Source organism: Manacus candei, unplaced genomic scaffold (genome assembly GCF_025592945.1).
Source record: "Manacus candei isolate 608988 ecotype Guabito, Panama unplaced genomic scaffold, ASM2559294v1 h1tg000005l, whole genome shotgun sequence".
NCBI classification, from domain to species: Eukaryota; Metazoa; Chordata; class Aves; order Passeriformes; family Pipridae; genus Manacus; species Manacus candei.
The window spans coordinates 11,750,512-11,776,205 of record NW_026138053.1 but is presented as its reverse complement, the minus strand read 5'-3'; the positions used below and the strand labels follow the sequence as shown (position 1 = coordinate 11,776,205).

General features: G+C 45.1%; 1 protein-coding gene across 1 annotated transcript in view; it reads left to right on the top strand.

Annotated features, from left to right (window-relative positions):
* Positions 1 to 3,317: 3,317 nt before the first annotated feature.
* Positions 3,318 to 25,694, top strand: part of DDAH1 (dimethylarginine dimethylaminohydrolase 1) — a 58,787-nt gene continuing 36,410 nt past the window's right edge. Inside the window, exon 1 of the mRNA XM_051804162.1 lies at positions 3,318 to 3,690. Within this exon, the coding sequence (XP_051660122.1) occupies positions 3,385 to 3,690 (306 nt within the window). The 5' untranslated portion in view covers positions 3,318 to 3,384. The remainder of the gene's footprint in view (positions 3,691 to 25,694) is intronic.

The following is a 25,694-nucleotide window of genomic DNA, read 5'->3' as shown; positions in this document are numbered from 1 at the left end:
TGGGAAATGTTTTCCAACTTTGCAGCCACTCAGCATGCCTGAGCAATCAGCCCATGTGGTATGTGTTTGTATTCAGCAGTGATCCAAATTCTCCTTTGTCATGGTCACACAAACTGTTCAACTGCAGTGACTGTCTCTGACCTTCAGTCACCCAGTGGTGCATGTAAAGGTTGCTCATTTGCTACTGGGGACATTAGACTCATCATTAAGTAGCTGATTTCACTAACATAATAGTTTTCAGTGTAAAAATAATAATAATTGAACCATGGGACTGGATGGGACCTCTCCTTATCCATGCTCCTTTCTCATCTCTGTCTTTCTGCTCGTAGCAGATATTTCTTCTGGTATGGAGCTTCACATTTTTCCCAGGCAATCTTTTTCTCTTCCTTTTATTGTTAGAAAGTTTTCTGTACTTTTCCTTGATATATCTGGGTATCGCAATATATCTAGTATTTAAATCTTGCTTGCCTTCTACCTTGTGGAAATTACTCCCTTCATCCTTGTGGCAGTTTTTTACATAGCTGCAGATTGCTCTTAAGATGAGGCTGTGGAAAAAAAATAAAAATATTATCGATATGCTGCTATTTATTTTGTCAAATTGATAAAATTTCACTCTGTGTATCAATACTTTTCCATCATAACTTTAAAACCACGTCTCCTGTTTCAATATCTATTCCTTTCTCTTGAAAGCGAACACGCTGTTCACATTTGCACCCTAAAATACATTTTGCAAAGCAATTTTCTTCTGTCACTCCCAACAGATGACCCTGTGCGGTGTCAGTCACAAAACACCTGGGTTTGCATCCTTTTCTGCATGAAGCATGTTCTTCATTCTAAAAACAGTTTTTGCGATACTGCTTAAGCGGTCTGCAGTCCGTATTTTATTACAAGCATAGTTTTCATTGTTCTGCATGAATTCCATAGTGTGGCACGGCTTTTTTATTTGCTGGGGGGCAGCTTTGCTCTTTTACACTAGTCTCTCCAGCAGGACATAATTACAGGAAAATACTGGATATTGAGCAAAGTAGACTATATTTAATGTTGATGCCTGTATCTGACCCATTTTGTATTACTGGATATGATGAATTTTTAACATCACTCACATAAGGGTGTGTGAACACATTCTATTTTGTAATGTTAATTTGTGAGTAAACTGATATTTTGATAATCTTATTATAAATATGTACAATTTTGCTCACGGTGCATCTGTTCCTAGATTGTTAATGATGCATTTCTGTTCACCATAAATAATAGAACAATACTCAGAATCAGCAAACAGATCTTAATTGGTATTTAAACTGCACTGGTTTATGCATTTATGGGAATACAGATGACTCTTTTTATTGTAGTCATTAGTTCTGAGACCTTGTCAAAACAGCTAACGATGTGTATTTCCAAAACACGTTGTGCTTGTAGCATACCACTGCCTCATAGCACTGCATATCATAAAAAGCTAGTCCTTCCTCCAGCCTTGTCTCCCATAAAGATATTGGGAAGCTGTCGGAAGTGATACCTGACCAGCACCCAGGGAGCAGCCGTGTCCATCTCAGCTCAGCTTGGTGACAATGCCTCTGGGGAAAGCCTCACTGTCCTCGTATATCATGTGCAGATGAGATGACTGTGTAGCATCACCTCATGTCCTGTAATTTCAGTGAGATCTAAAAATTGTCATCGCTTACAAATTCATAAGGTGATTGTGGATGTCAAAAAAATCTGTATTGACTATAACTTTCCAACCCACTGGCTGCAAGAAAACTGTTTTCAATTCCTTTTCTGATAGGAACCCTGGCAAGTTTTTAAATTATTGGATAGTAGCACTTCATCTTCTGGCTAAAAGTCACACTAACAAAAAGAAAACCAAAGTGTGCCAAGGGCCATATCCCAAATATGTAATAATTACAAATAGGCTTTAAAGATGGGGGAAGGATTATACATTATACCAGAGACCACTCGTAGCAGTTTTTCAAGAATTTGAAATGGTAGCAACTCAATTACCTGTCCATTTGTTTAGGGAGAGTAATATTTGCACATTTTTCAGTGAATGACAGTTATTCAAATAATTACGCCTATGCACATTAAGTAAAGGCAGCCTTTACAGGATATTTGGAGAACGTGTGGAAAACGCAGATGAAAATCTAGTCATCTGCCATTTTAGAAACACACTTTGGTATTTTCTTCATGCTATTCATTCACCATATTCCCAAATGCTGAATATCTGCAGATATCTGTGACAGTATGGCCAAAGCAGCTGCCTGGGTTTTGTCTGGGCATTGAAGGGGGGACACAGAGCTGTCTGCTAGTGGAGTCGCCTCCATGACCAGAGGGACACTTGAAAAAGCCTTGCCAGTAAAAGAGCTGGAAGGAAAATTTGTATTCCTCCTCTCTTCCTGTCTGCTCTACTGAGGACAGACTTTGGAGGTACCTGGGAAGTTTGGGAGCAGGAGCAGCACAGCTGAGGGCTGGTGCTGTGGATGTTGCCAGTGGTGCAAGGTCTGGCCCAAAGCCTCATTCACCTGCTGCCAGAGGTGTGCTCTGGAAAGGTCTGGTCCTCCTCCGGGATAGTCTGCAGTCAGGGTAAAACCTTGGAAAAATGAAACCAGAGGAAGCAAGGGTTTGTTTTAGAGGAAAGTGTGGAAAATGCTCATGGTTTCAGTCCCTGAGGCAGAGGTGGAGCAGAACACTGGTGCCCCTCCTACCCCACAGAGGTGGAAACCTTGACAGTGTAAAGGAGTGGGAGAAGGTGGACACGCTCCGCTGGTGAGTGGCCCCATAGAAAGCTATGGTGACAGATTAGGATGGGCTTATTTCCTTTGGATTTGTATTTGGAACTGCCGTTGTCATAGGATAATCTTCCTTTAGCCACCCGGATGAACCACCTGGCCTCTGGCTCTGCCAAAAGGAAGGGGCAGGCGGCGGCAAAGGGCTCGCAGGTAGCCAGGCCAGCGTGTCCTCGAGCAGGAGGGTCAGCAACCTTCCCGGTGCCCACGTCAGCTGGGATGGATGTAGGAACGTTGCGGGACGCCGGCGCTTGAGCGCTGTCAGCGCAGCTGTGCCTTTGCACAGACCTACCGAGACCACGAGGTGACACGCCGCTGCCCGGGCCGTGCCACGGCGCCGGCCCCGCACGGCGCTCTGAGCGCGGGAGGGGCGGGCGCGGCCCCGCCCGCACAGGTACCGCGGGGGGCGGCCAATGGCGCGGCCCGGCCGCCGCCGCCAGCCAATGGGGGCGCGCGCGGCGGCGGCCCCATGGAAATGTGCCTGGTGGGGAGCCAATGGGGCGCGGCCGGGCCGCGGGCGGCGCTTCCCCCGCTGCCAGGGCCGGCGGCGCCCGGGCCGCCCGAACCGCTCCCCGCGCCCGAACCGCCGCCGCTCCCGCCGCGCAGCATGGCCGGGCTGGGCGGCGGCCCCGCCGCCTTCGGCCGCTGCACGCACGCCGTGGTGCGGGCGCTGCCCGAGTCGCTGTGTCGGCAAGCGCTGCGCAGGTCGGCGGGGCCCGAGGTGGACTTCGCTCGCGCGGAGCGGGAGCACCAGCTGTACGTGGGTGTGCTGCGGGGCAAGCTGGGGCTGCAGGTGCTGGAGCTGCCGGCCGACGAGAGCCTCCCCGACTGCGTCTTCGTGGAGGATGTGGCCGTGGTCTGCGAGGAGACGGCGCTTCTGACCCGCCCGGGCGCGCCCAGCCGCAGGAAGGAGGTGCGATGCGGTGTGGTGCGGAGCGGTGCGGAGCGGTGCGGGGCGGTGCGGGCCGGGGAGCGATGTCCGCTGCCGCGCAGGTGGGCTCGGGGTGACCGCGCCGTCGGGCGTGTCCCCGGGCCCGCCCCGAGCCCCGGCGGGAGCGGCGGGAGGCGGCGGTGCGGGCGGCGGGGATCGCGCACGGAGCAGCAGCGCTGCTTGGCGGGACCGGCCGCGGGCAGCGGCTCCAGCCCCGCATCCCGCTGCCGCCAGCCGAGACCCGTGCGGCGGAGCCCGGCGGCTCTGGGGCTACCGGAGAGCAGTGTGCTGCTTCTGAAGACAAGTGGACAGTGTAAACTATGACTCATCCTTTCTGGAGCGTACGGGCTCCTGCTCTCTGCCAGCTTGCCCGGCCCGGTCCGGCGGGATGGGTCGGCAGCCGATTGAGCGGGTTTCTGTCTGCGGTGCAGCAATGCTCCATGCAGACCCCATTTTCGTTACATGTTCAACCTGAGCTCAGCCCCAGGCAGTGCATCACTGGTATCTGTGGTAGTTGTACCCAATGGCCTGTGTGCAAGAGCTGGTGTGTGTTTTGGTGTGCTCGGTGTTAGCCTGAATGCCCTTGAACCTGATCTCACTTTCCTGTACAGCCACTGCAGGCCCTGTGGGCTGGAGGAGTGTGGATGTACGGGGGATGCAGGCCGACTCATTGGAGAGAGGTGTGAAGAATGCACACCCACAGGAGCTTTACTTTAGATACTCTTAATACTTTTTTAACATGCTCAGCCCATTCATAAACTAGTTCATCAGGCAGTGAAGTACCACCCAGTTATCTCGTCAATGAGCTCCCTCTTTGAAGCTGCAAAACTAGTACAGTGACAACCTGCCTTCCTGTGAGAATCTTTTGACATAACTCATCTTGTCTGTTTTGGTTCCCGTCCTTGGTACCATAGTGCATCCTGCGGTCCACAGGCATGTGCTGTTGTGCCTGTGGGACAGGCCAGTAGCTCTAGTATAGCAGTAGCTCCTCTTGGCCATTGAGTGCAGTGGATGAGATGCTCCACTTGGGTGGGGTTTTTTTATATAGTGCCTTTCTTTTATAAATTACGAAGTTTACTTGAATTTTCCCAACAGTGTAACAGTCAGAGATACTGCACACATCTTGTACACATACATTCCTTGGGGGTATCCATGTGTATTTACTGTTTGTAACACATCTGAATGCTCTTAAGAGTGACAGCATCAGAGTACAGTGTTTGCCACGTGGTACTCTAAAAAGCAGCTGTTTTTTAGCCAGAGTTCCAGTGAGTTTTCACTGGTATGTACTTATGTGACTCCTGCTGCCATTTGTACAATTTCTCCTTTAGGAGAACAGGCTTACTTCTTTCCATGGTGACTTGTCCAGGCAGAGTCATGAAACAAGAGGAGAGACAGAGCTCTAAAGCATAATTTAAACCTTATTAGTGTTCCTGAATGATGGAGCAATCCCTTCCTTGAGTTTTCTGTGAAGTAAAACAGAAAAAATAATTGAACAAATATCCTTTTAAAGCTATAACAATGCATGGCACTGTACTATGCTTGTCTGAACATTTAACTCTTATTTACAATTCTTCTTCCTGGGAACATCATTACAGTAGTGCCTCGTGGAAAGGGGGAGAAGATTTCTGCAGGAAATCTGCCTGTTCCTGGTTCCTCTCCCCTCCAAGGCATCCCCCCCGTTCCCAGTATGGTGACTGTCAGTCGTGTTTAGCTGGTATGTCTGCTTTGTTTGAGTAGTAGTAGTGTGCCATCTTGAAAACAGTGAGATGGTCAAGGCTTTAGAAAGCAGGAGTCTATACATGTCTACTTTGCCCAGAGCTCTGCAAGCTGTGGTGGAGGGCTTGGCATTTGCCTTGGGCATCTTGGCTTTCATAAAGAGCTCCTCAGAAAAAGCTGTTTGCTGCAGCTGCATGAGAGGGTGTTTCCTACTGTAGTCATTCTCTGCTCTTGCTGCCTCCATCATTGGTTCTGGAGGGACCAGCCACAGTTGCTCAGGAAGTTCAGGCACCAAGGTGTGTGGCCGCTCTGAGCTGATGGAGCCCAGCACCTGCTCCTGACCCTCCTGTTAATCCCAGTGAGTGGCTGTCAGCAGTCTCCCAAAGTATTTTTCTGAGCTTTATATTCAGTCTCTGAATTCCCCATTGAAATAGTTGTTGGAGTCTGGTGGCAAGTGATGTTGCTGTAGGGCCTGTCCTACCATCTGCCCTGTTAAATGCCTTAATTAGTGACCTGGAAGAGGTAGTGGCATCTCTATTGAGCTGTCAATGGCCTCAAACTGAGGCAAGGGTGAGAGGTGATACCATTGAGATCTGGGCTGCTGTTCAGAGGGGCCTCACCAGGCTGAAGGAAGGGGCTGATCCATGGGGACCTCATGGTTGAACAGGGACAAATGCAAAGTCCTGCCCCAGGAAAGGAAGGATCTGACCAAGCCAGCTGAGGTAAAGCTGGTGTGAAAATGAACCAAGGCTATTGTAGTGCATTGTCACTCCTACTGGGTGATGGAAAGGGAAAGGGGGTGGATGAAGTCTACGTACAGCACCAGTTTCTGAAAGTGCAATCTCTTATTCTTTTTATGTAATGTAAGTGCAAACCCATGAATACTTTAGCAGTACAGTTGGCGTATGCTTGGCTTAACCCAGTGAAGCCCAGCTCCTGAATATGCACTCCTGACCTGAGCCTCCCTGCAAGGCAGGACTCAGCTGGACTTGTCTTACTGATCTCTGAAGTGCTAGGTGGATTTTTGTACAGAGCAGCCAGGAGCAGTGGAGGAAGGAAGGGATGGGGGAAACAGGGTTGTAGGGTACCATTTCTGCAAAGAATTAATAGAGGGAGGACTTGTGTCCAGGAAATCTGCCAAAGAGGCATGTGGTAGGTTGGGCTCTGAAGCCTGATCAGACCAGAGAAAATTGAAGGGCACAGGGGGCTGCCAAGTTGCATCCCCGAGACAACAGCCTGGTTGAATGCATAGCTGTAACAGTGCTGTTTCACATGCATTGTGCCTTCTGATAAACTGTCTGCCCGATGCATGAACTGAGCAGTACTGTCTTAATCTCCTCTGTTTCATGCTACTGAAAACCCAAAATGCAATATTTAAGAACTGATGCAGCATGTTCTTTCACTGACTAGACTCCTTATTAAGAAGGCTTGCTACCAATTACGGTAACACTGTATGCAGCAGACAGATTTCTGCAGTAGTTTGTAATAGCATTGATTGAGCTTTCAGACTATAGATACTATTGCTTATCCCCCCAGCAACATTGGATTCTTTACTGATTGTCTGTCTGGAACAAAACAAAATAAAATCTGGGGTTATGTCTGTTCTTGCTCCAAGTTATTGTAAGGAGAAAAAAGAATTGAATTAAATTTGGTCATGTTCAGGCAGTACTGGGAAAGAGCCCAGTATTTTTTTAGTAAAGTAGAAAAATTAGTCATGCATTTAATGATTTATTTGCAAGTCAGACTTATTTCAAGGCATTATGTTTCTGTGTTATCAACTTCTGAACTTATTTTAAAATTCATAGTTTCTGACGAGTTTTGAATTTGGCAGAAAGGTAAAGGCTTTTGAAGTAAGTCAAAGGTAGATTGCCAGTGTGGATAAGCTAGTGTTTTGTTTAGCTGTGTGCAGTCACCAGTGCAGTGGATGCTCAAGTTGAGTAACTCCAGTGGAAATGTTATGATCGCTGATCAGATTGTCCGTTCCAGCACCTTTTGTTTCAGCAGTATGTTCTCAATTGTTTATTCCTCTAGAATAAACTCTCAACGTCACCTTCTGAACACAACAGGGGTAGTTGCTGAGAAGAGCCCTCATCAGCACATTGCTCTTGCTGCCTAAGTTGTCTTAATGTGCTTGGGATAGCACAAAACAGCCTTTCCACCATTTCTGTGCTTATGCAGATAAATGGAAACCCAGAAGCTCAGCAAAATGCACCCACAGTGACCTGGCCTCTTCTCAGCTGTCGCACAGGAGAGAATTAGCTGGTGCTGGGAAAACTTTGAGAGCCGCTGCAGAAGAGCTCACTGTGGTTCCTTCCTTGGTTGTTTAGAGGAAACTTCTATCTAAGATTCTTGTTATTTCCTACTCCCCCTAGACACACTGCAAACAACTTGTGACTGCATTTGTGTGGTGTAGGAGAGCCAGTCCTTCAGCAGTGAGGACAGAATGAGCAGCTAAGGAGTATGTTTGTTAAATCCCATCCTCTCAACAAGAACTGGAGAAACTATCTAATGGCATTTTGAACACCTCTGGGTACCTCTTCCCAAACCTACTTGCTAAGTGGCAGGATTTTGTCCACAGCAGTGCTTCTGCAGAGCTTCCAGCTGTGCTGGGCCAGGTAACCTGCTCCTCATTGCTGAGCAGCCTCAGCTGCTGCCTTCTCTCCCGCCCTGTACAGCTTCTGCAGGGCTGCATAGCTGTATATGAACCACAGCTTGCACCCTGGGCTGGACTGCTGTCCCAGCTGCAGCTTACTGCTTGCAGGGATGATTCTCAGGGCAGTTGGTGGAGGTTTTTGAAAACAACAGAAGCAAAAACAGTTTAGTAAGCTATTTATGTATTGTATACGTTCAGGTAATACTACATAGCTACTACCAAATGCAAGACACTTTCTCCACTCTCTCTGTAGATATAGATGGTCCTGCAGGATAATGATGTCTGTTCCAAAGTAATAGAAAAGCTGGGCTCAGGAGAAATGGATTTAAGGCTCTGCTGGCTCTTGAACTTAATTAGGTTATGGGGGGTTTATTTTATTTTATAGCACATGCCAGTACCAGAGGACCTGAGTTTGGAATCATAGAATCTTTTAGGTTTGAAAAGACCTTTGAGATTGTAGAGACCAACTGTTAACCCAGCACTGATGAGACCATCACTAAACCCTGTCCCTAAGTGCCACATCTACACATGTTTTAAATACCCCCCAGGGATGGTGACTCAACCACTTCCCTGGGCAGCCCAGTGCTTGACAACCCTTTTGGTGAAGAAATTTTTTCTAATATCCAATCTGAACCTCCCGTGGTGCAACCTGAGGGCATTTCCCCTTGTCCTGTCACCTGGGAGAAGAGATTAATTCCCACTTCACTACAATCTCCTTTCAGGTAATTGTAGAATCCCCTCTGAGCCTCCTCTTCTCCAGACTGAGCCCCTTCATCTCCCTCAGCTGCTTGTCATAAGACTTTGCTCCAGACCCTTCCCCAGCTCTGTTGCCCTTCTCTAGACACACTCCAGCACCTCAATGTCTTTCTTGTTGTGAGTGGCCCAGAACTGGACACAGGATTCAACATGCAGCCTCACCAGTGCCAAGCACAGAGGGACAATCACTGCGCTGATCCTGCTGGCCAATCTATTTCTGATACAGGCCAGGATGCCATTGGCCTTCTTGGCCACCTGGGCATACTGCTGGCTCATTTTTAGCTACTCTCAACCAGCACCCCCAGGTTCTTTTCCACTGGGCTGCTTTTCAGCTGCTCTTCCCCGAGCCTGTTGCACTGCAAGGGGTTTCTGTGACCCACATGCAGGACCTGGCACTTGGCCTTATTGAACCTCACGGGCCTTGGCTCACCGATCCGGTCTGTCCAGATCCCTCTGGAGAGCCTTCCTACTCTCAAGCAGATCAGTACTGCCTCCCAAGGGACTCTGTCAACCAGTCCCTTAAACAGGCCAAAGGCTGTCCTCTGGAAGTCCAAGGTGGCAGTTCTACTGGCACCTCTCATTACTTCTGCAATAGTCAAAAATTCTTATTTCATGATTGCTGTGCCCAAGGTGGCCTCCAATCACCAGATCACTCACTAGTCCTTCTCTGTTCACAGACATCATGTCCAGATGGGCCTAATGCATCAGTAACCCTTGCATCTTTGATGCCACATGGATCTCCATCCACTACTTTCACTGAGACAGCAAACTGAAGGAGCTCACTACCACAGCATCCTTCAGACATTGCTGTGCTCTAGTGAGCCTGGTTTTATCTCTTTTCCTCTTCCAATCTAGTTTAAAGCTCTTTCAATGAGAGAAAGAGCTAACTCCTGTGCAAAGGTCCTTTCCCCACTTTGAGGGATTTGGTTGTCCTTTGAGCCTATGATTGGCTGGTGTCACTTAGAGGCTTTCTTCAGGATGAAAGAGGTGATGCCCATCATGGGTTCCAGAAAGCAACAGAATAACTCTCATCAGAATGTGCTTCAGAGTTTTCTTTAATTATTTCATTAGCTTAAATTTTCAGTGGTTTTTGTATTAGCATATAAATTAACTGAAAAGCATGCAGTAGATGAGAAGTTTCTTAAACAGTACTGAAGTTTCTCTTAAACAGTACTGAGAAGTTTAAAATAACAATCCTTTAGACAGAATGAGGTAGACCTTTATTAGGAGCCTATATAATTATCAGCATACATGAGAAGAGATGTTTTAGCCTCCTAAAGCAGACTATTTCAAAAGTAGTTTGATTTGTTTCTGCAGCTCTGTCCCTTGCATCTACTCCACAGTTTAAGTGAGGCCTTTTGGTTCAGGCAGGTGATCTTCAAGTTCATTTCTGATGTAGCTCTGACCCTTACATTAATAAGGCTGACACTTTGGCTGAATTGGCTTTGCCAAGAATTATATTTTTTCATTTTCAATTTTGCTTCTGTGATCACAGATTTAATGAAAATGTTAGGAAGTAGCTTCTAGTCAGATCAATATGTGTGGACTATATTCATTATAATTACTTTCTATCTATAGAACTGCAAAACAATATTTAAGGACAGTCTAGGAGCAGCTTGGGTTTCATGCTTTTCTAGCAGAAGCCATATTTAGACCTTGTTATTGAATTGTGATGTCAGGATTCTCATGAATATCCCAGTTGCTGACCAGAAGATTAAAAAAGGCCAGAACCCTGTTTTATAATCTCTTGTGAACACTGATTATTATTGTACAAGTCTGATGTCAGCTTGTGTACCTTGTTAATCACTGTTCCTTTGGCTGTGATAAATAGCCCTTGGTGAGCTTACGGTTCAGTGCAAATGCTAAGTGGTTAAAGGTTCCAAATAACCATAAGCATCTCCTCTGAGTGAAAAGAGTCTTTGCTGCTGCTCTGACTTATACACATGGCTTGGAGCTACCCTGTTCCTTCCCTAAGAAGTTTCTGCACAGACTTCCAAATTGAGCCTAGTTGGAGGTTTTTTGTAACTGCCTTACTTAAAAACATTGCAAAAACTAGTTTACTACAGTCACTGCTGGAATTTTGGTTTTGAGATTCAAGGATGGGTTCAGAGCATCCCCAGTGTTGTCTGCCTAACAGGTTTTTTAAATCCTATGCTCCATACAAGCCTGTAACTCCCTACACACTGCAAAGACAGGGTTGACATGTAGATTACAGGGCTGTCTTGCTCATCATGAGATCTGACAGCATCTTCAGAGAGTGGTGGAGCAGAGCATGCGATGCAGAAGAGCTCCTGGGTGCTCTGCTTCTGCCTGTTGGCTTCCAAAATGCTATGATATGGAGAGCAAAGTCCCCAGTGAGGTTTTCCATGCTGTACCAATGGCACAGTGTGTAGCTGCTCACAGCACTGTGCTAGGACACGCACATGCACAGAAGCATGTATCTTCATTTTAACTCCTCTGCCTCCTGCTTGCTTCCACTTGCAAACTTGCCTCCAGTCCCATCTCTTTACCTGGACCCCAGTAACTAAGGAAAAGATACTTCTGATGTAGAAACAGAAATGTGGCAGAGGCAAGAACCTCTGGTTTGTTACTATTTCTCCCAAAACCACATTGTATCACCAAGGCCAGTTGAGCACTTCAACTATTGTCTCCAGCTGTTCCACTTGCTGAGGTAACCAAGGCATGCAAGGATGACAAGGATGACCATTCAGCAAGGATGACTGGTCTTAGCAGTGACATTTCCTACTAAAACAAACATATGTGAACTTTAATTTCTACCAATATTACTGGTTATTTTTTGCTTGCTGGGTCTCCAAAGTGATTCTGGAACAGGTGCTCTGCCTCTGCAGCAGGCACTGAGGATGCTGTGGGAAGTGATTGTATAGCAAGCTTTAACTTGCAATACACCATTCGTGCTGAATATTTTGAGGGTTTAGCAGCTCAGATTAGTCTGGGAAAGCTGTGTATGCTTGTGTTGTGCAGTTTTCAGAGGATTTTTTTGTCTTTGTCAAAAGTCTTCTGGTAAATAATGCTGGATCAAAAATGTAGACCTCATTATTAAATGCCTGACCTGAAACAAAAGTTACCTATACAAAACTGTCTTCATTGCCTGTAAGTTACCCTGGTACATACAGACATCTGTGTAGAAGTAATTGCTTATGACAGGCTTGCCAACCAGAAGTTGGTGACTGCAGAGAATGTGTTCCTATCAAGAAAGAAATTACTATCAGTAATTACTGATCATTCATTACTTTAAAAAATAAACCACCCTGGGTTTTCTTTTGTATTTATTATAGGAGCATATCTCTAATCAAGTATATGGTGTAAGAGAGCTTCACTTCGGTACCAGATCTGGACAGTCATGATACTAGGGTGAAGATAAATGATGCACCCACAGTGTCAGGTGACATTATCTTTTATTGCTGCCTCTCTTATAGCAGTATTAGAAATTTTCTTTCAGAAAGAAGATAAGTGGAATGTTTTATGGCTGAGATATACCTGTGTTGGGTCTTGCATTCATCCAAGGCCAGTAATCCAGCTGTAATCAGCCATTTTTCTGTCATTTGGAGTCAATATCAAAACCAAACAAGTATATAAAAATCAGCTTGTTCAAGACTTGCAGAACTCATTTTCATGTCAGTAGAGATTCAGTATTTGGCATAATCTTTAAAAAATTGTTGTGATAATTTGTTTTGGAAGGTTTATTATGTATGTTAATAGTAAATGATCTGGCTATCCATGCTTGTCTCTGGATGCCAACTGAAGATCTCTGGCAAGATGAAATCATCTGTCTCAGCTCAGTCCCAGCTGGCCACTGAAGCAAACCAAAACAAAACTGCTACATAATTGGACGCTGTTGACAGTGCTGTGAGTGATTCTGCATTTCTCTTTGCTTTTTCTGAGGCTTAATGTAAGAGCTGTCATGGAAGCTGAATCCCTTATCTCAGAAAGGATGATCTTGTAGGATAAGAATTCTGCTTGTGCTTGTGTCTCTGCACTTCAGTACAGTTGATGTCCTTTGAGCTGCAGACCAGCAGCCGTGGAGATAAGTCATCTCCATGCAGACTCAGGCTAGAAAGACGAGTGTTTTAGAGATGGAGCTAGTTTTTGACCTGCTCTCCAGCAATAGTAAGTAGTAAATGGCAGACAATGCCTCTATGTAGAAGTGAGAGACTTTTAGCAGTCCTATAGGAGTTAATTTTGCAAGCAGTACAAATGCTTTGGAGTGTTTCACCTACCCAAATAGCTGAGTGTGCCTGTCATCACTGTGCTTAATATAGTAAAAGTGATGAATCTCATGTTCTTCCAACACTGTACAGAGGAGAAGTGGCATGGCTATTGCTAGTCACCAGGTATTCACTGAAGTTTAATTCGCTAGTTCATGGCTCTGTACCTCCAGTATTGCTGAAAGGCCATTTTTATGACTTGGCTCAGACTGGTCATTCATCTGGACCTGAAATGCTGTGTGAGGTTCTCGTTACCCATTTTGGAAATGCAGAATAAGGAGAAATGGTAGGGGTGGATGAGAAGACCTTGCTGCAATGTAGGACTGTTCCTGTATGAAGTGACACAAATTAGATAAATGCCTTCAGCTCAAAGTTATTTTGGGTAGGGGAGCAGAGAAATAGGAGAGTTCTACAATATCTCAAATGGTACAGAGCAAATGAACTGGGAATGATAGTATGAAACTTAATAACATCCAGAGAAATACCCAGGCAGCAAATTCCAGCAGAAGGAAGTACTTTGTCATGCAATGCACTACTGAACTGTCGGAGTTGTTGCCAGGATGTTGAGGGGTGGGCAAAAGTACAGCTGGATGCCAACTAATGAAAGGAAGATCCATCAATAGCTGTTTAAGATCCAGATGCAATAGCTGGCTTTGGAAATATGTGCACTGCTTCTTACAATAAGCTAGGGAAAATATACTGGAGTTGGCGGCACTCTATACTTGTCCTCTTTCTGTTATTCTTTCCTTAAGCTGCCGGTACTGGCCGCTGTTGGAGTCAGGCTGCTTGGATATACAGGTCTCTGTGACCCACTTAAGCTGTTCATGTATTATGAATAAGCTGTAATACTGATAGCTGTTTAGCAGACTCATAATGAGTCACTTGCTGTGATCCTGAAGGTCGTGAGTTGTCCAAGGACTGGCTGTTTGGGAGGCGGATGCCCTGCCTTAACCTTGCAGAGATCTTACTGTTTCCATCCCACCTAGCAAGGGGAAACCTGTGTTCAAGCTTACTCAGGGTGTCCGATGGCATAAGATGGGCCATCACTAGCACAAGCAATGGGTGCTCTGAGGTCAGATGTTGATCTATTTTTTCTTCCCTGCCTCAGTATATCCATCCTAGAACAGACAGTAGAAAATGGAATGATTCCATCAGGAAGACAGTCAGATGTTTTATGTCAAAAGTATAAAAGAATTCCACTCCCCCGGCCCTTAGCAAGTCAGATTAACCCTAAGAAACAGTGCACACTTTGTAAAGCAGAGATTTCTCACTGGGAAATGTTGTTTCTAGGTTTTCCACATCAGCTGTGAAAACATACTACCATCCAAGCTTTGCAAAATGATTCTTAGAAAGGCCTAGCACTGAATGCTTGGTGTACAGAGGTTTGATATATTGAGAGTCAGGCTTAATATTATGGAAGAGAGTGTCCTAGAAGAGCCTTTGCAGAAAAGTGCTGGGGAGGACAGTCTCCCATGGGCTTTGGAGTATATGTTTTTGTGGGACAGCTGATGGCAGCTGATAATCTGCAGTTTGTGCTGTGGAGATGATCGACAGGCTTTTCCTGAATAGCATGATGTGGATCAAATGAGCCTGAAAATACCGGCGTCAGTGATAGGAAATAGTTATTCATTTTTCAGAGTGCAAGGAGCCATTTGGAAAGGGTACCGCTCTTGTTTGACCTTATGTTCTGGCTTTACAGCTAACCAAATCACTATAAATTTGCAAACTAGAACTGCTGGTCTTTTTATGCCTGCAAACAGCAGCAGCGGGAGCCATTTCTCGGTGGGTTTGAAGAATGGCAGGCTGCCAGCAGTGGCATCCATCTTGCTATCTGAGATAATGCCACGAGCAGCCTGAAAGGTATTTCTGACAGCAGAGCATCAAACCAGCTGTGCATTGTGCAGGGCTGACTGGAGAGCTTTTACAGGAGCAGGACTCTAGAACTGGTGTGGCCAGTGTTGGATGGTAATCACACTTCTGTGGCTGTGTTTCTAAAGTCTTCACAGACATCAGCCCTTTGTGTAGAAGTCTGACCCGTGGCATCAGCGATGCTCTGATCAAACTGGGGTTGTGAGGGCCTGGGACCTGTAGGTATCACAGTCTGCTGGGCAGGGAAGACAGGCTCTTGTGCTGCAGATCTGCTTTGGTGCCTTCTCTTGACTGCAGTAACACTCCCAATGGTTTTCCCTGACTCAGTAGCTGGAGCCATCTCTCCCCTGCAGCCCACATTTCTATGACACTGTGTCCTGGCCATGCAGGATGACTGGAGAGTAGCAGAAGTAAATGCAAGGCAAGGGAAAGCAAAGAAGGGCGACTGCTATCCAGGCTCTGAAAAAAGGCAGCTGGGTTTGTGGTACTAGTGGGAAAATACTCCCCTGACTGTCCCCTCTGCTAGCTACAAGCATGTCCTGTCCCTCCTGGGGCTTGCTGTTTCATGTACTGACTTTGATATTTCCTGAGCACGACTTTCTCATTTCTCCATCCTTAGGGGAACTTTGGCACAGATGGCAGCAGCCACCAGAAACCGCCAAAAGCTTTTGTGCAGTTGAAATGTGCTCTGTCCACACTTCATCTTAAAGACTAAAGGCACTGCTTGTAATTCTGCACCAGGCTTCTCTGATTTTAACCTAGTTTCCACTTTGCTTAGTTTCCTTACCCTCTCTACAAGATTGCTGCACACAAACCAGAAGCCTAATGGGAGCTTCTAAAGGTCTGCCAGCTCTCTAACATGCAACAGTAGTCCTAAAACTTCTTAAGAGACGGGTTTGCATTTCTCCAGATGGAATGTAAACAAAGGGCTGCTAATAAAACAGTGTGTAAGGTCTTATTCAGATTTATATACCACGTCTAAAAATAGTGCCCTGTTTTGCATTCTTGAAAGCAGATTCATCACACACCTACATCTGCCATGAAGTAACAAACTGGACTTCATGGGAGTTGTATGAAAAGTACTGAAAACCCATTTTAATTTTATTAGTCCTACAAAATACGTATGGACGGTGATGTTAAATATGATAACACTTGGAATGGACCGCAGCCTTGGCACTAGCAGGAGGCATTCAGTGTGAGAAGTGGTCTGGAGGTGTCCATCAGAGCATTGATTGCCTGCTCTGGTGGGCATCTGGTGGGATCTGGAGCAAAAAGGAGTGTGGGAGAGCTGGATGTAGATTTAGCTAATGGTTTCAGACCAGGAAGGAGTGAAAGAATAAAGACAGGCAATTGCTGTCTATTTTATATGTTAAGTTAGGATTCAAGCAGAGGGACCTTTTCTTTTAACCTTAAGGCTTGTGCTTATGACGCAAGTATATAAATAGATGGGGCTCAATCCTGTAAGGTGCCAGTGCTTAATGTAGAGCTTGTAATTAGTCTTATTAGTTTAAAGCACTTAAACTCTTTCCTCTCTTGTGTCTACTTATTTGCCATCTCTCTGAGCTGGTCTTGTGGTCATGTTTTTCAATAGTGGAAAGCCTGAGATAATGTAACATTTGAGATGTGGTTTTCGCTTTAAAGTGTTTCTTAGCCTTAAATATTCACTAGGAGATTTTGGACTGTGGTGTGGTGCCCATGAAGGTGTTAGCCATTGTTAACCATGAAGGTTAATAGCACAATAGAACTTGCATTCATAATAATATTAAATAGGGCATGTAGCAATATTAAATATATCTTGCAATGAGTTTTAAGAACAAGCTAAATCCATATGGAGTATGGATCTTTAAAGAACACCTAATCTTTGTGCCTTGGTTTTTGCATGCTCTCCAGGGATGGGAAAGCTGTCACTTCATTGTTGATACATAAAGCATCTGACATGTCTCCTGTATGTGTTGACTGCTCTAGTAATGAGATTTTCAGTAGGTTTGCTCCTTTATACCTAGTAGAAAATAGATGCACTCATTTAGCTTTTTGGGAAGGTACTCCAGAGGAGCTCAGGATGAGGAGGTGACTGCCATCAACATCATCTTTCCTTGTCATGCATACCCTGTCTGGTGCAAGGCATTACCTGTGCATTACTCAGCCCTGCACAGACACAGGCATTAGTGATAACTCCTGTCAGTGAGATCATCAACAGAATATTTTTAAAGTATTTGAACGTGCCCAAATAACAGCTCAAACTGTGGTATGTGTCCTCTGACCCATGGCCAGGGCCCTGAATGGCAAGTAAAGGCTCAGTGTCTCTGAAAGCCAGGCTCTTTCCTCCTGAGCTTATGCATGATTTAGGAGCCCAACCCAGCTGTAGGCACTCACACTGAGAAGTCTGGGTTTCTGTTTCCAGACTCATACTAAAAATTTGAGCTTCCTATATGCTAGGAGTGACATTTACATTTTTCACAAAAAGTGCTTTTGTCCCCACTTCCCCTGCTTTTGCTGCTGTAAGAAAGCTAAGCATGAGGCAGAGGAGCATTCCATCACAGGCTGGAGGTAGGAAAGGTGTGTTTGCAAGTGCCTTGACTGCTGCTTATATCAACACAGTCTGTAGGAAGCTGCGTTTCCAGTGAACAACTAGAAAAATGTCTAAGGATCACCCCTCTTGAAAGGAGCCAGGACCTTCCACAGTGTCCATCGTGGTCCTTACTTCATGCCAGAGGCATGGGCACACATCCAGGCTCTCCTGTGAGCTGAGACCTGGGATGAGGAGAGAGGATTTGTCTGAGTGCATCTGTATGTGACCCAAATTCTGAATTTCCAGCAAGGCTTTTTCCCAAGCTGCTCTATCAGTGGGAATTATATTGGTAAGCAGTGACACCTAGAAAAATACTCCCTGAAGTACAGGTGTGAGCTGTAACAGACTACAAGTGTCTGAAGTGTTTACTGTGAGTCCTTAGTCACACTGAGAAATGGCCTTGTCCAGCTGTAGTGCAGGCTTGCATGGTAATTCAATAGAAGAGACCAGAAAATATGGAAACTCTGGCTTCCTCGCTTCATCATGAGTTGCACTTTGAGGAACATGCATGAAAGATCTGTAGGTCTTGCCTGAGGCTCCTATGCAGAGTTTTCCCCAGCTAGGTCATCTTGACTGAAATGCTTACTGGAAGTACCCCAGGACTCGTGGAAAACCTAATTCAGTGTACTTGGAAGGTCAGTCGTTTGTTCTTTCCATAGCACTTGCTTCTCTGGAGCAAACTGCTCCACCGCCCTACTGTGGTGGTGTCTTACCAAGCTGTTTTCTGGGAAGCAAATTTTTTGGTCATACCTTCAGCACTGTAGTTTCCAAATTCAGTTAATCTCAGTGGAAGCAGTCTTTGAGCATGGAAGCCAACCAGACACCCACGGCAGCAGAGTGAGGAGCTATTTTAAAATTCTAAAAATTAAAAAGTGTTTTTTTCTCTTGCATTCCTGGGTCTTGGCCTGAACAAGGAGCAGAGGTGCCAAAATACTGCGAGAATGTCTGTTGTTGCAGTATGTCTGGCCGAACCAGAAGCAGGAAATTCTTGTGAGAGCCTGTCTCATCAGATTGCCAGCCAGCTCTGAGCCTCGCTAGTTGTGAGTGTAAGCTGGTGAGGTGGAAATGTGGTTGCAAGAGAAATATTTGAAGGTGAGTAAAATGGTTCATTGGAAGTGATAGCAGAGGTATGGTGGTGGTTTTCTGTTTCCAACATAAAAGTAAGAAGTGAATACATGAAGCAAACTTGGATCACCCTCCTTCTTCCAGTGGGGGAGGAAACAGGGAAAACTCCCTGTATGGGTTGAGTGCTTCTCTGCCAGAACTGGTCTGCCTCTGTGCTCTGCCTTTAGGTCTCCCTCTGGTTTGCTGGGGGCCAAATCCAGCCTCCTTGTTCATAACTTCCTTCTTAAAACTTGTAGGTCAGGAATTTTTTCTTACCCTAGGCTAGACTCTGCACTAAAACTTTCCATGTTGTTGTGTGCAGAGCTGCCTTGGCAGGAGGAGGGATGCAGGCACTGCAGTAAGAGCCCCAGTGTTTAACCCCCCTGTCCAGTAGACTTATTCCACCTTGGCTCCATTTCAAGACTATTTAAAAGACCGTAGCCAGTCTATGCTGCCGTTTTCAGCATTATTGCTCCTGGTGGAGCTGTAACAGTGGGAGACTTTAAAGGAAAAGGACATAATGGAAACTGATTAGAAAAGTGGAGAAAGTCTTGGGGTACAATGAACCATTGCCTAAAGAAAAGTAGGAGGGTGAGTAAGGTGAGCCCTTAAAAGGCATGTATTCGATCACAGCAGGGCAGGAAATAGCTTTAGGAGAATTTTTTCTTTGGTCCATTCATAACCTGGTTTGTACCTCATTAACTTTCTGTTAGTGCTTTTTTTCTTCTGAAATCCAGGGTAGCTTATTTCCACTGAAGTCAATGTGAAGAGTCATTCAGCACAGAGTGCATGAATCCTTTTGTGCAGATTAAACAAGAGAAGCTCCCAGTGTTGCTTGCATCCTAAAGGGATGAGAAGCACATTGAGGATGTGCTGACGATGTGTGCTTTATTTTCTCTGTTTCTGTGGAGCTACAATAAGCTTCGCAGAGGTGCCTTTTCTGGGGTGCTTGCACCATTTTTTCTGATTATAATATGCTGGATATGCAAATGACAGCTCCTGTGAAACCAGTTGCACTCTTGCCTGTGGTTGCATTAAGCATGTTAGATTGTTAGGAGCTCCTGGTTTATGAAGAAGTTGCCATAAAAGCTGCATGGCTTAAAACGTGCCCAATAGCCTCCAAGATCTTAAACACTTTCAGCCACTCTCTGCTTTCCTAATAAATGCTGGTTTTGTGAACTCTTGTTCTGCAGTGCTGAAATAGGATTCCAGGTAGTTAAAACTGTGCTTCGTTATATCCTTTAGGAAAGGCAGCTGGGGTTTTGTCTTGCTGATGAAGCCTGATTTGAATGACTTTCCTCATCAAGCCCATTTAATTAAAGATTCATTACATTCTGTATAGTGTAACAGTGAAACACAAGTGTCCTCTGGGCAGCCAGCTGCTGAAAGGGAGGAATTAGCTATGGCAGATAGGGTAAGGAGTTGTGGGATTAAAATGCAGTGAACAAGATGTGGGTTTGATACTGGGGGAGAATGGCAGGGATAGTGAAGTGTTACTGTGTGTGTCTGGAGGCTTTTCAGCCCTGGAGAGAGGATTAGGTGTGCATCATGGGATGCACTTGTCCTGCCTGTGTGTAAAGGGTAGACCTCTTGCTGTCTGCTGCTTTTTAAGAAGGTTTATTGTAGACAAAGAAAGAAGATGGACTCTTGCAGCCTTTTGCAAAGCTTATATGGTTTGCAACCCAGAAGAAGGAGAATGGAAATCCATAAAATGATGCACTGAGTTTGAGACAGGAGCACTGGTTGTATACCAATTGCTTGGCTTAATTTTTGTCCCTGTATCACAACTGTGTGTGTGTATGGGGAGAGGAGTGATTTATCAAGTAGCTGTTCAGCAACAAACACTTCCAAAGACACTGAAAACTTTTTGTGCCAGGATCCTTGGTGGAGGTTGGCTCCTCACTGGAGAAATGCCGCTGGACGTCCATACTGTTAAGTTGTAGATCTGTTTTCTGCCTCAAGGCAGTGATGAACAGTTATGTGTTGTGTTTAGGGGAGTCTAGGGATTTTTTTTTTTTTTGCTTGAAATGGGAGAGGATTTGATGTGTCTTATTTGTGTTTAAAAAGAGGAACAACTTGGAGAAGAGCATTTTGGTGTACATCTTGTGAGCCTGGAAAAAATTCAAGGCTATGATTAAAAAGCTTGTTTGTACTCTTTCAACAAGTGCCTGTTGATCTTGTTTGCTCTGATCAAGAGGGAAAATCTTAAATGAACAAATAAACCATCAGAAACCCTACCATCACTGGTCAGTGCTGCTGTTCTGCAAGGAGCCTACTGAAAACCAACTCTTAGTTCTCCTGGTCTCAGCTCTTCCTGTCTGCTGAGGTTTGCTTTGTGCTTAATTGAGTAGCGTTCCATATTCAGAGCAACAAAACAGTGGCACAAGTTCTTCTCTAACATGAGTTTTGTGGCTCTCACTTGGTTCCTTAGCATTTGAAGGCATTTCTGTTCTCTACCTGCTGGAGCCATTGGTTGGTGGCCAGGCTCTCCCTTGCCAGCTCTGCTCAAGCAGAGCTGTGCATCTGTAGCTTCCCTTGGCTGAGCCATCTGAGGAGGGATGTACCATTTTCTATCTACCCACAAGCAAATAATGAACCTCCTGAGCTGCAGAGCTGGGAAGGAGTCATTAATTTCTGTAAGAGCACTTGAAAGCTGTTGTTTTGTGTGCCGAGTGTTTGTTGATGTGACACTAGAGTTCAGCTGCAATTGGGAATGGAGAGATGTAATTACCTTTTGGTTCTGTAATCTGAGCCTTCCACAGGTGGTTCTGTCAGAGCTCCTCTCTTCTCACTATTTCCCCATTTTTGGGAGGTGTGCCTGCATGTGAGGTTGATTAGATCAATTGTCTGTTTTTGTGGTTAATCCAGAGAGGTCTCGAGTCACTTGAGCCTTCGTGGGTTCTTGAACAACAGGGCTTTGCATGGCATCATCCCCCTCTGCTCTAAACAAAACACATTCACAAACTTGAGTACTACAGGGCCTGTTCCTACTGTCCATTACATTAGTGAGTTTTCTTAGAAATAATCACATGGAGCAAGTGCTGAGCTCCTCCATTCGGCTAAGTCCAAGTCTCTTTTGCAGGAGAGAGCTTGATGCAGCAGGATCAAAATGTATAAATCCTCCATGTATAAATCCTCCATGTATAAATACATGGAAATAGAAATGTATTTGAGGTCTGGGTTTGCTTCCTGTTGGAAGGATCCAAGGTCTAGAGCAGCTGTGTTGTACCCAGTTGCTCTGGCTGATCTGAGGCTGTGCACAGGTTCTTCAGGGGCCTTAGGGTCTTTTGGACACTGGTGAATGACAGAATGCAGGGAGCTCTATGTTACTTTTAGTACTATTGCAGTCAGTATGTGGGGTCTGATTTGATACTGCAGGATCACTCAGTAACTTGGATTAGAGGGCAGAGCATGAGCTTGTCCAAACACAGGAACACTTTTTTTTTCAAGGAAAAGTCATGTAGTATTTCATAACCAACACTGAAAATACTGTGTTGGAAAGCTTAATTCTTCACACTTTTTCTGTGAGATTTTCTGAATTTTATTTTTAATCAGATGCATGGAGACTACCAGTGTCCCAGGTACAAGTGCTGCTCCATGGCAGAATGGGCAGCTGGAAAATTAGATATCTGAAACTTTTCAGGGTGTGATCTGAACTTAGAGATTTCAGTAAGAGACAAAGGAAACACAAAAACAGTGGTTTTTTCTTGTAGGCTCTGGCATTGTACAATGAAAGTGTCATGTGGAGCATCTCTGGCAGCACAAGAATGCATCAGTTTGCACAGGTTGCTCTGTCCTGGGCAGTTTCTTACAGGCTGGCTGTGTGCAATGAGAAGTTGCTATTCCAGGTAATATTGAAAATCATGTGAAAGCTCTCTTAGCTTGCAACAGTTTACTAAGAATTCCCATCACCAGTTGAAAGGATCTTGTACATATGGATGGATGGATGTGCATATATATACATAGTGTATGTAATTATGTATGTGTGTGGTTACCTGTTCATTGTGAAAGATACTGCAGGAGTTTTTTTACTGCAGAGAACTGCTCTTACATGGTAATGTCTGCTGAGAGTTAAGTCTGTCATTGAGAAATATTTTTTGGTCTTGATCTTAGGCAAGTCTTAAACCTGAGACCCAGAGATACAAAGAGGAGTGTGCTAAATGATGACCCTAATTCTCAGAAATAGCATGGTGCTCTTACTGCCCACCTTTCTCTTTCATCCTTCTCCCTAACTCTCTTCCAGGACATCATGTGGAAAAAGGAAAAGTTGTTTCCGTTAGAACTGGCTGTTTTTCTTCTTTCCATAAATGTTTTTTCACCCCTCTACTCTCAAGTTAAATTGTAAAACAAAGTATGCAGTATTTCTGCTGTAGAGTTAAATATTGATGAAGATTAAGATGCATTAAAAGACCGAGGAAATTCATGGGACAGGAATAAAAATAAACAAAAGCCCGAAAATTTAAAAAATGTTCAAATGTATGAATAGGTCTTTATCTTTCCACCTTCCAGCATGACTTCCAATAAAATGTTTCAGCATCTTGATGCAAACGTTCCAGTTTCACTGAGCTGGGGACAAGAAAGTGCTGTACAGTAACACTTACGGGGGGAAAATGTTCTGTGCCGTGTTGGTCTTGGACTTCCTCAGAGTATTTTTTGTTCCAGATGTTAAACTGCTATTTTTTTTCTCAAGCCTTCCTAAGTTGCCAGAACGTTAGATTTTTTTGAAGGATTTTCCAAATCCCAGCTGATTATCACAACACACAAGAATCCAAACTTGGGCTTGGCTTTGCTGTACTGCAGCAGCTGCAGAAAATCTGTGCGAAGGCGCAGGTTTACAGCGCCATCATCGAATGCCCTTATAGGGTAAAACAGGGAATGAGGGAATTCTGCTCTGCTGCCTTGTACAACGCAGGATTTACGTCAGCCATTGAGTAACATCGATTTCCCCAAAGCACAAATACCCTCACACACACACTGTGGCCAAGGTGGTAGCAGAGCTCCCAAAAGAGATGCAGCATAGCAATTCGGGGATGGAAAAAATTATATCTCATCTGCCTCCATCCAGGCAAAGGATAGTCTGCTCAGAGCAGAGGCAAAATCAGTCCCCAGTGTATTTTATTTCTAGATATAGGAGCACTTTTTTAGCTGATGATATGTGGTGATGCTGGTAGTACGTGACACAGATTGCATGTTGCTACTTGATTGAAGTCAAAATGCCAGATCCCCCTCCCACCTGTGACTCCTTCCCTGACCAAGGCGCCTGTGCCCCAGCTCCCTGTGGCCCTGTTGCTCACATTCTTTTCAACTCTTTGATCTAATCCTTATGGAAATAGACAGAAAAATCTCCTAAGCTCTGTTTTGTCTATTGAGTGTTGTCAATAGGAAACTTCTCTTTACAAAAGCAATAAATGTATAAGCACCTTCTACTTTGTACCTGCTTCTCTCTTTTATCTGCCTAATTTCTGTCTTTGTGCATTTACAGAAACTCTCAGCTACGGTATTTTTGCACTTAACGCGTCTTCCCGACACTTTCAGTACCCTGCTGCCTTCATTTTGCTTTGAAGGATCATCAGCCCTTATGAGTGGAAAGCTGTGACTGTCCTAGTATTAAAGACAGTGTGGAGCTCAGTGTGTTCAAATTCCTTTCCCTAACCACAATCCTCTTTTCAGAGGTGAATTCTGCCAACCAACTTGGGCGACCCACTCTTTCATGCCAAAGAAAGCTACTTATTTAGCCAAGCATATCTGCTGTACCTGGAAAGGGCTGTTTGAAGATGCCGGAAAAGGTTTCTGCTTGCAACGGGACAGATCCCCAGGCTACTGGTGGCTGGGGCAGCATGAGTTTGCCAGGGCACGTTGCTGAATTGGTAAACAGTTTCATGACACTGCAGTTTTTCATTGTCTTGGGTCTGCACCCAGTCTGCGAGGACCATGGCATTCTTTCCTGGGAGTGACACACGGTCAGAGCACTTGTGTGGTGCCTGGAGGGAGGTAAGGGTGGGTCTCCCACCAAATGCCACCAAGTTGCCCCATGCCTCCAGAAAGACCTGGAGAACAAGACCTACTGAAAAAATGGTGGCTAATAAGTCTGTATTTTTAGGTGGGGGTTTGCTCAGGTGGGTGCCAAGTGAGTGGCAGCTTGAGGCAGCTAATGTAGAAAGGACAACAGTGTCAGCTCTCTTCTGCTGTGAATATTGATGTCTCAGGGAAGGGATGATGAAAAACAGAGCCCAAAACATGAGATATGAGCAGATGTAATGGATAAATCACCATAAAATAGAGTGAAGAACTTTTCAGATCTCTGGAGCTGAAATTTGTGCCAGAGATCCAAAGGACCCTTCACTATAATGGCATTAAGCTGAGGCTGGGATGCTGGAGGAGGGCTGTCCCGATCTCCTGGGACCGGACCCTGTTACTCACAAGGGGTTTCACTCTGGTGTCCAGTGTGCCACAGGAAAAGCTCTGGTCATGATTCATGGTTGTAGCTGAAAGGATAAGTCTGTGACTTATCCTCTGTCACTCTATGTCCTTGCTATGTGGGCCTAATCCCAGCAGTGCTTTTCCGGTCTTGCTTGTTTTTTTCAATAGTATTTCATAAAGGGTTTCATAAACTCTGCTGTGGTTTTGCATAGGAATATAGCCACATGGATAGCATAGAGGAAACTCTTCCACAGCAAAATCTGAAGCTTGGAGTGAAAACTGGTCAATGAAGGCAGAAGTTTGGCTGTAGAAGTACAAACAATTGTTTCTTTGCTGTGGGAGCTTGGTCCTCAACTGGGCTTAGGAGGGTGATAAAGAGAGTATAGCAATGAGTCAGGATGGATATTTGCACTCTATCGAGCTCCTTCCGGCCATTCCCCTCTGACTCACGGATTGCACAGATCTCTCTAAATATTTTACATGCCAGTGGGCTCTGCAGTAGTAGGCGTGAGATTAAGCCCATTTTTAAATCAATGTGATTCTGGATAGAACTACTCCCATTGGCATCCTCCAGACTTCCTTTTCCCATTTCAGAGCAACGGAAACAGAAGTCATCCGTTATTTACACAAACTGATGAATTTGAACAGTTTCCCTTGAAAGGTACAATTATCC